Raw genomic sequence first — 10,992 nt, forward strand, 5'->3', positions numbered from 1 at the left:
ACTGTACTTTTGCCTCATATCCTTGTGCGCAATCTCTCCGACCACGCAATCTTCTTAAAGATACTGCGACTATAAAATGTTTAGATCGAGTGCAGAAAATCTCGTAAATTCTATATTTCCGTTTAATAAACAGGATAACATTTAGAAACATTTTATTTATTGATTTTAAATGACATAATGTGCAAACGCGGCCGTTATCATATATCCGCCGATTGAAATGCCTAAATTTAAATTTTATAGCTTTTACGAACTGGAAGCTTTAAAAAAAAAGTAAAGGAAATGGTCGTATTTCGATGCAGCAGATAGTTCCAAACACGCTCCGTTTTGATATTTTCCGGAAAGTCTTGAATAAAAGGCCCCATCGATGTCAGGCAAGAGAATGTTTATGCAAAGGATCACGACCATCAATTTTAAGTACGTCGTTTAGAAGTTTTCCAGAAAGCAAGGAAGTAAACTACCTAAACCTAACTGGAAAAACCTTCCGTAAAGTGAGAAAAGGTTCAAGAAAAAGTCTTCGGCAAAGTATAAACCTTCTTTCCTTTCATCGGCAAGTGAGCTCGTTCGTCTTGTAAAAAGCTCCTCTTTGGAGTACGTCATCCATTTGAATAAGAAAAGTACGCCTGTTAGGTCCTAAATCCTAGAAAATATTTCCATCTTTTGTGAAAGCACCTGAAGAAAATTTCAAAACCGGATAGATTTTTTTTTTAAAGTATAAACATTTTTATTTCCTCCTCGATAAAAATTCTTTTATAAAGGAAAGCTGATTTCAGTTTATACCCATAGCTTAACCATCATAAATTCTTTAAAACTAGTTTACGGTCCAACTTCTTCGGTAAATGTTTAAATTTTTGTCACTTTTATTAATTTCACCTCATTTATTTGTTACGAAAATGCTGATAATAGTTTAGTTTTATATTACTCAGGGTGCGTAGCCAAATTATTCAACAAAAAATAAACACCTTTTAAGCACTTTTCAAGCACTCACAAAATATTTTCAAGCACTTTAAAAAATATCATAATTAGGCTGAGTTGGAAAGTTTTTGACAATTGACGGGTTTATCTTGCTTTAACAGTCATGTCAAATTAAAAAAAACATTTTGGCATTGTTTTTGACTATTGTTAAAAATCGTGAAATTTTGAATCATGTGAAACGAATGGCGTTTTCATACGCTACGGACTGACAATGCGCCGAAATAGATTGGGGTTGAATTAATTGTGAAAACGTTGAATAGAACAATGTGAACTGTGTCTTCTTGCATAATTCGAAGAGAAAATCAAAGTAGTAAAGGAAAAATCTCATTTTGAAAAAGGGAAAATTAAGCACTTTTTAAAAACACCCAATGAAAAAAAGCATCTTTTAAGGCTTTTAAAAAACGAAAATCGAAAATAAGCACCTTTAAGCCCTTTTTAAAAACGCAACGCACCCTGTTATTATGCACATTTTATTAATAATTAACTCCACGAATTCATTCTGGATTTTTGTGCCCCCTTACTGCATTAATTTATTTAGAGATTATATGAATTACAAAAAGTTAGGAGACATTGTTTAGCACAACAAAACCAAAAATTATCTTACTATTTTATAGTATTAATAATTATTTGCAGAAATATAACATTATTTTAAAACTGGGTCACCAAGAAAGAATACCGGAATCACAAAATTTTATTTTCCATAACAGCAACACATAAAATTAATTCAAAAATATTAAGCAAAATTCTGAATACTAAGTTGCGCAAAAAAGAATGCCGGATAACAAAAATGTATTTCTAAATTACTAAGAGCTATAAAGATGAATTTGGTATTAATATATTAAAAAAAGCATCAAGTTACAAATAACAGTGTCGAAATTACAAAAATTTAAAATGCAAATCAATAAACAATTAAAAACACAAAATTTGTTCAAAGCTTTGAGAACAAAACTTCTTTTTTAGAACAAAATTTGTTCTAAAAAAAGTACTAAGCTTTGCAGTCGTTTCAATACTTTTTTATATGTGAACCTACATAATTTCTTTTTTTAATTTGTTAAGTAAAAGCTAACGCACAATGCATAATACTTGTACATAAATTCGTAAAAATAATTTATTTCTTGGGAAAAATCTATTTTTGCTCTTACTATTAAAAATGTTTTAAAAGTGTTAATGTATGATTTTTATTTTAAATTAAGTCATGAAATTTATTAGTATTAAACCATTTGTTTGAAATCACAGACACCTCCTCCCTTATATTAGGTTGAAGTATAAAGAGCTGTTGGAACCATTTATAAAATATATACTTTCCTACAATAATGGAAGAGACACTTTCGGTTTTTGATATTTTTTTAAATTTGAGATGACAGTATAAAATTTCGTAAATCTAGCTTAAATATTTATGGAGATATGAATATTTTTATAATTTTTTTTTTTTTTTTTGCTATAACTTTAGCAGTATTCAGTAAAATTAAACAAAAGTTTTGGAGCAATTTAAAAGAAATTAAAAAACTATTGTTTCAAAATTCGAAAAAAAAAATTGCTAAAGAATGCGCAGGATATGAGTATTTAAAAGTCGTTCTTTTGTACTGAGCATGCATGGAAAAAAATTTTAAGTATTTTTTCATAATTTATGTAAGAAATACATAATTTATGAAAAATTTTTAAGTCATCTCTTACATACAAAAAATTTTTAAGTATTTTTTCTAATGGAAAAATTTTGATTTTAATATCTTAAAAACGTAAAAAGTTTCAAGTACAAAATCAAAGTTTTTGTACTTTTTAAAAAAAAATAAGTGGTTTCTCACATATTTAATTTTGTTCTTGCTGTCCAGTCATTATAGAGTAGTGTCATTTGCAATACTACGTAATAAAATTTAGGTAAAACCCCTGATTATTTTTAGCGTTCTATTAAAAAGTACAAGAACTACTTAAAAAATTATTCAAACTTTTTACATTTCTTAGATATTTCAATCAGATTTTTTTCCATTAGTTGCCAAATAAGATAAACTACAAAATAATGAAAAAATTATTCTAAATTTTTCCACGCATGCGTTACTTTAAATACTCATTATCTGGGCATTTTTTAACATTTTCTTTTCAAATTTTAAAACAATAATTTTGTAATTAATTTTAAATTGATCCAAAAAATTTTGTTTAATTTTACTGAATAATTTTANGACCTTCTATGGGCCGAAACGAATGTTGCCCCCTAAAATTGTTCCTCATAAGGCATACATCCCACTAGTTAATTTCAAAATTGGCGAGTCACACTTCCCTAGTTTCCCTTGTAAGTTGCAAAAAATAATGCCGGATAACAAAATTGCATTTCTCAAATTAATAAGAGCTATAGAGATGAATTTGGTATACTAGAATATTAAGAAAAGTACCAAGTTACAAAAACAATGTCGAAATTACAAAATTGTAAAATGCAAATAAATAAACAATTAAAAACACAAAATTTGTTCCAAGCTTTGAGAATAAAACTTCTTCTTTAGAACAAAATTTTTTCTAAAAAAAAAAGTACTAAGCTTCGTAGTCGTTTCAATACTGTTTTATATACAGACATCGATACATAGACATCGCTTTTGCTTAATGTGTTGTGAATCCCCCTTAAATACAGTTTCAGTTGCAGTTATTCTTCGATTTTTCAAGTAGCTAACATCATTAATTGTTTAGTGCCATTCTTATGAACTAAAGAAACACATTCTTTCACTACATTTCAAAGCAAAAATTATTTTCAGGTTTAAAAATGAATTTTTAAGGATGCCACAAATTCCCGACATTCTTTTTTAATGATCCTGCATGCACTGCCGGAGAAGAAAAAAAAATATTATTAATATTTTACTGATATTTTTCCGGATTGTTAATATAATTTCAAGATATCGAAAAAGCACTTAACGACTGTGATCTTCTTACATTTATCCTTTCCTTACATTGTCAAAAATTAATAAATAAAAATCTAAAGATAATGATACCTAACTATCCTCACATAATTTAAAATAAAATATAGTTTTTTTTTTTTTTAAATTGTTAAGCATGTGCTAACGCACAGTGCATAATACTTGTATATAAATTCGTAAAAATAATTTATTTCTTGGGAAAAATCTATTTTGCTCTTACTATTAAAAATGTTTTAAAAGTGTTAATGTAAGTTTTTTATTTTAGTGATAAGTGGATGATTTTTATTCTAAATTAAGTCATGAAATTTATTAGTTTAAACGATTTGTTTGAAATCACAGACACCTCCTCCCTCATAATAGGTTGAAGTGTATTAAGAGATGTTGAAAGTTGAAACCATTAATAAACTATACACTACCCTACAATATTGGAAAAGACACTTTCGGTTTTTGATATTATTTTGAATTTGAGATGACTGAATAAAATTCCGTAAATCTAGCTTAAATATTTATTAGATATGAAAATTAAGATATGGAAATTTTTATTAAAAAAAAAAAAAAAAAAAAAAAATTTTTTTTTGTCTAATGCTTTTTTTCTTTTTTTGCTATAACTTTAAAAATATTCAGTAAAATTAAACAAAAATTTTGGAGCAATTTAAAAGAAATTAAAAAATTATTGTTTCAAAATTTGAAAAAAAAATTGCTAAAGAATGCGCAGGATATGAGTATTTAAAAGTAGTTCTTTTGTACTGAGCATGCATGGAAAAAATTTTTAAGTATTTTTTCATAATTTATGTAAGAAATACATAATTTACGAAAAATTTTTAAGTCATCTCTTCCATACAAAAAAATTTTTAAGTATTTTTTCTAATGGAAAAAATTTGATTTTAATATCTTAAAAACGTAAAAAGTTTCAAGTACAAAATCAAAGTTTTTGTACTTTTTAAAAGAAAAATTTAAAACAATAAGTGGTTTCTCACATATTTAATTTTGTTCTTGCTGTCCAGTGATCATAGAGTAGTGTAATTTGCAATACTACATAGTAATAAAATTTGGGTAAAACCCCAGATTATTTTTAGCGTTCTATTAAAAAGTACAAAAACTACTTAAAAAATTATTTAAACTTTTTACATTTCTAAGATATTTCAATCAGATTTTTTTCCATTAGTACTACAAAATAATGAAAAAATGATTTTAAATTTTTCCATGCATGAGTTACTTTAAATACTCACATCCTGGGCATTTTTTAACATTTTCTTTTCAAATTTTAAAACAATAATTTTGTAATTAATTTTAAATTGATCCAAAAATTTTTTTTAATTTTACTGAATAATTTTACAGTTATAGCAAAAAAACTTAAGACAAAAAAAAGTTTTTTTTATAAAAATGTCCATTAACATAAATATTTAAGCTAGATTAACGAACTTTTATGCAGTAATTGCAAATAACAACCAAAGTAATCGATACAATTTACAAGCTTATTGCTTAATTTTTTGGCATAGGATGTTCAAAAATACTTTTTTTCTTTCGTAATTTATTGTCGGCCTCTCAACTCACACCTCTGAAAGCTTTAAACTTAACTGCAAAGTAGGAAACATCTTATGAACGAAATACTTCTAAATTTACAAAATAACCCAAGTATTTCTTGAGAAATTTAAAAAAAAAAAAAAAAAAAAAAAACTGAAAGTGTCTCTTTTATTATGGTCGGGAAGTGTAATGTATTATAAAACCAGAAAAACGTTTACAAAGTAATATGCATCGACCAGATGCTGTATGAAAACCAAAATAACAAATGTCTTAGCAAATATTTCAATTGGAACGGTTTGCAGAGCAGCAAATTAACAACGTTTATTATACAGTTTTTCCAGCCAGCAGCGCCATCTGTTCACAAACTTTATAACTAATTTTGAAATTTGGTGAGGTTAAGAATCTATTTTCTAAGCAGAACGCAGCCAACGGTAAATTATTATCTTTTTCCATTTTCCTTAATTGCTTTTTCTAACTGTTGGCTATTTTGGTACACTCAATAAAAATTTGCTGAAAAAAAAAGAAATTTCACTTTTTAGTACTTATGATTTCAATGTTTTCAGGTTCTGAGTTTTAAAGCCAGAGCTAGCAATTTTAAAAAATTTTATAAGAAAATCATTTGAGCTGGGGTAGAAAAATTTTGAAAAAAATAAATAGTCCAAGATTATTTTAGCTTTTTGTGATTGATCTTTAGCTTTTTTTTAAAATAAATAAATAAATAAAAAACAGCTAAGCAAAGATAGATTTTCTTTTTTCTTTTTTTTTTAAATTATGACATTGTTTCTAACATTAGATTGACTAATTCAAATATGAAAATTTTAATTAATATTTTTTGCGCTTACGCAAGCTAGTTTAATTTATTATAAAATTACTTGCATCAATTTATTAAAAGTTTAAAATTATATTTATTGAGAGTTCTTTAACATTTTTACTTAATATGTTATACTATAAAACATAAAGTTTATTTAAAGTTTAATATAAAAAAAATTAAAAAAGGAAGGAAATTAAATTTTTCAAATACCTTCCAAAATGAAAAAAACTAATGATGATAATCAATATTGAATGATCGAAAATCTTCAATTGATTAATCCTTTAAAAGTTAATACCTTAAGCCAAATATACAAATAAATTTCAAAATTAACAAGCAAGTTAAGTAAGATACAAATAAACCTCACTTTAAAAGCTAATGGTTAAAGCAAAGGAAAGCTTAAAAATATTTATTTAAGCATATAAAAATATTTATTAAGCTTTAAAATAATTACTTTAAGTTACTCTATAAATTTCGAATCTGGCTCGATTAAAATTATGAAAGAGGAAAGCTGAATTAGATTTTCAAAAATTTTTTACAATGAAAAATCTATAATGCATCAAATAATTAAAAATATTCAAGTGCTAAATTCTTAAAAAGTTAAGAACTTTAATTAATGAACTCTTAAAATTATAATTGTGAAACATTTTTCTATATATGTACTCAATAGGTTACACTATAAATAATAATGCTATTTAAAATTCATAGCTCTGCAAGAACAAAAAATATATAAATGAATAAAATACATTAAATTTTTCAGAAACCTTTCGGAATGAAAAATTTATAGGGTGACCCGGGGTAATTCACGATCACTCTGTTTCTGGGGTAAATAATGATCACCTAAGTTTTATTTTTAAGAAATTATTTTTTTTTTAAATTTGAGACATGGACAAGGATGCTTGTACACTTTACTAAAGTATAACTACATTAACTTAATAATAATGTTTTGTTTAATCTAACAAAATAAGTATCTTTTAAACTGCTTTCTGTATTTTCCATTTCAAAGATGGGTTTCAAAATGTGCACATTTCTGCAAAGATCCCCCTCCTTCTCTTAATAATAAATATTTTGAGTCACTTTCTTTTTCTTTGATATAAAAGTAGTGTAAGCTTTTGTTTAATTGTTTCACATCTACTGCAAACATTATAATTGATTATAGGAAACTATNACGAGCTAATTAAACAAAAGCTTAAAATTATATTTTTGTCAAGTATCCCACAATAAGTTACAATATAATGTTCATTTATAATCTTACTATTAAGACAAAAAGAAAAGAAAAAAATTCTCAAATCATTCAATGAAAAATCTAATAGTGAAATCAATAATATGTGAATGAATTATATGAATTATTTTAAAAACAAAATGGTAAAGCAAATAAATGCTTAAAATTCAATTTTTGTTCGCTGTTCCGCAATATGTTTACATAATGTTAAACTATAAATAATAATGTTTATTTAAAATTTTACTATAAAATAAAAAAAGTAATTACATTTTTCAGAAACTTTTCAAAACGATAAACAAAATTTCAATTTCCTACTGAAAAAAATTATTTAGAAATCCTTTTTTTGAATATCATTATATCGAACATAACCAGTAGCAAGGCAGACGATCCTGTATTGACAGGTAAATCAAAACAAAAACAAACAGACGAAGCAGTTGTGTTCCGAGAACTTCGCACAACATCCAACTCGAAATTCAATAATGTGCATGAAAAAATGTAAAACGATATTTTTAGTATAAAATACATAATTTTTTTATAAAAATAAGTTACGAATTTAGATACCAGAGAGCGCTGAGAATGTGAAAACAAGACGCTGAAAGAGCACAGTGAACCCAACTTGCGGCCATTATTTCGATCACGCATAGAGGTAACAGAGTGGGATAACTTTAATGATTGCTTACCTTGTTTACATAATGTTTGACGGGGGATATTGATGAGTAGTAAAAACACAGCGAATAAGTGTAAACATTCCTTAAAGTCCATCGCCATATTCCTTTTTTCACATGCACATAATATGTAATCGGCACTAACAATCATACAACATTGAGGGAGATTTTAGTTTCGCCGACGAAATACCGATGGCACCCCGCGAAATGCGACACGCCCATCTGATGACGTAAGAATTTGGATTGCGATTGGCGAACCGGCTTGCCTGTCAAAGGCTTGTCACATTCTTTTTTTTTTTATCCCTTATACATATTTTTTTTAATAAAAATATTTGGTGGGTGGAAAGGGATATGTATTACTGATTTTTTTTAATATTTATAGGCTATCAGTGTTTGGTTTTATTATTCTATTCAAGCTTATTTTATTAAAAGAAAAAAATTTCAAATTTCTTTTAATAATACTTACAATACTTTATACATACGATAATCAATGAGTCTTAAGAGAAGGAAGAAGAAAAAAATTCCAAAATTTACCTAAAATTCCCACTGTACATTTTATATTCCAGAAATGCTAAAAATGTTCATACTACGCATACAATGAAAATAATGAATATAAAATTACCATTTAAAATTCTGAAGCAATATTAAGAATAAATTTTCTACGCAATTTCTAAATAATATCTGTAACGAAAAGTTTTTAATAAATTTTTGTGTTTACCAAAAACAAAATGAGAATTTAAAAAAAAATTAAAGTGCTCCAGTAATCGAGCAAAATCACTAAATTTAAATTTCATCCCAATATAATAGATGCTAAATTTGTGCAACCAAATCAATGTTAATATAGCAAAAAGTTTTGGGAATGGAATGAATTTTAATTTATGTAACTATAGTTTAGTATAGCTATAGTATAGTGAAACTATACTATAGTGTAGTTTTTGTACCATTATTTATGCTTTATTCACTTTTTTTTACTTCATTTATATGTGTTAATTGCTGAAAATAATTGCCTCTGTTTGAACTTTAGAACGAACTAATAGCTAAATTATTAAAAAAGTTATCGAATATTTTTTTCTTCAAAAAATTGTTCATTAGTCGAGATTTTTCCTCTAGAGCAAAATTATTACATCCAATGACTAATTCTTAATTTTTTGCATATTTTAATGAGTCCATAAAATTAATTAAAGATACTTTTCTAATTTTAAAACATTATATGACAGAGAACGATTTAATTTAATTTAAACAAAATTAATGAAGAATGCAAATCTGTAACTATCAGACATACCTAATATTTGTTACGAGCTTTACAATAAAATTTTGTATCATTGAAAGTTTAGTTACACATAAAAAATAAAAAAAAAGCCAAGTCCGAGTTTGAATGCAAAGTACATAGCACTAATTTTAAAGACGACATTTATAGAAAATACTTTTGCCCTCAAACTGTTTCTTTAAACATAAAAACTTGGACACATTTTCATAGAAGAAAAAATTTGATTGCCTATTTCGTAGAAAGCTATAGTTAAAGAAACTATAACTTAAACAAAAAATGAAATAAAAAAACTGATCAAGTACTCTAAAGCGCAGAGAAAAACAATTAGTTACATATATGTTACGATAAATGCAATAAACTGAGTGATCATCCATATTTACTCATTATTATTCATAAACGCATCAAACCTTAATAAATGAAATTATTCACTGTTTATCAAATTTTCTGGTTACTTTATATAATCCCCGACTTGTCATAGGGAATGCAATAAATTCGGATTAAGCTCTTAATTCCAAAATATAAATATTTTCAAATGATACTAAAAATCTTGCTGCTAAGAATCAAAATTAGCGGCAATTAAAACTTTCAATAATATTTCAATTTCAGGAATACCGGGCAACTTTATGCTTCTCAATAACCTTAACTTTAAAAAAAACATCAGTGTGAGGAATACCGAACAAGTGTACTTAAGTCAATGGTCTCTTATCTTGCAAAAAGAGGTGCGGGGAATACCGGGCAAGTCTACACCGGGCAAATCGCACAGCTTGCAAAATCTTGCTGAATTATTATTCGATTAAATTAAGTTATTTTTAGTGATAACCGCTTCTTTTGGTAAATGTAAAAAAATTTATAATGTTAATAATCACTGCATAATTTTTTCTATTACTTGATGTATACATACCCGGTATTCCTTACATCGATGTTTTTATAATAAAAACCATTCTCCGGCCCTGGTGTTTGAATAATTATTACAATAATAGTGCATATTATTCCTTTTTTTGGAATTAAGATCTTGATACTACACAAAATAATCCAAATTTATTGCATTTACCATTACAAAACGGACATTTTGCAAACTAAACCGTAAAATTAAAAAATATTCAATGATGTATCACCTTTATCAAATTTAGTTGTGATTGCACAAAATCACTCAGATCATTTATCGTAACATTATAAATCCACTTTTAAATTTTTAAGAAATTCGGTTGAAAATTCGGTGAAAATCATCATCATCAGAAATCATTGTGTTGTGGGTGAAATTTCATAACAGCTTATTTCAGCAGTCTGATCATCAACGCAAAAGCGCTTTTCTTTTCTCATTTATGCGTATTTCAATTTAAACTTTACAAGACAATTTTCTCAAAAATACGTCGTTCGATATAAAATAAAATAAATAAAAAATTATTACATATTATTATTCTTTTTTTTTTACGATTTCAGTTGTTGTTTTATCTTAAGTTAAATACTTCGGTTTTAAAACAATATGAGAACTTAAACACCAGTAATTTGAAAGCTAATAACCAACATCTTGGTTACTAATAATAAATATATTTCAGAAATGACATGTTTAAATCGCCTACTACTCGATTATTTTGTCTTCTTCAAATCCTATACTAGAAACACCGACGTACAAAACA

The 10,992-nt window shown here is 26.1% G+C and overlaps 1 protein-coding gene across 6 annotated transcripts in view; it reads right to left on the reverse strand.

The window, feature by feature from the left end:
* Nucleotides 1-8,312, reverse strand: part of LOC107451211 (Eph receptor tyrosine kinase) — a 297,205-nt gene extending 288,893 nt beyond the window's left edge. For 3 of the 6 annotated variants that reach the window (XM_016067232.3, XM_016067235.3, XM_016067231.3), the window contains exon 1: nt 8,104-8,312. In XM_016067232.3, coding sequence (XP_015922718.1) covers nt 8,104-8,239 — 136 coding nt within the window. In that variant the 5' untranslated portion in view covers nt 8,240-8,312. The remainder of the gene's footprint in view (nt 1-8,103) is intronic. The other 3 variants (XM_071181349.1, XM_071181352.1, XM_043043347.2) reach the window with 1 other exon arrangement.
* Nucleotides 8,313-10,992: the final 2,680 nt, after the last annotated feature.

Source organism: Parasteatoda tepidariorum, chromosome 5, assembly GCF_043381705.1.
Source record: "Parasteatoda tepidariorum isolate YZ-2023 chromosome 5, CAS_Ptep_4.0, whole genome shotgun sequence".
In the NCBI taxonomy this organism is placed as follows: domain Eukaryota; kingdom Metazoa; phylum Arthropoda; class Arachnida; order Araneae; family Theridiidae; genus Parasteatoda; species Parasteatoda tepidariorum.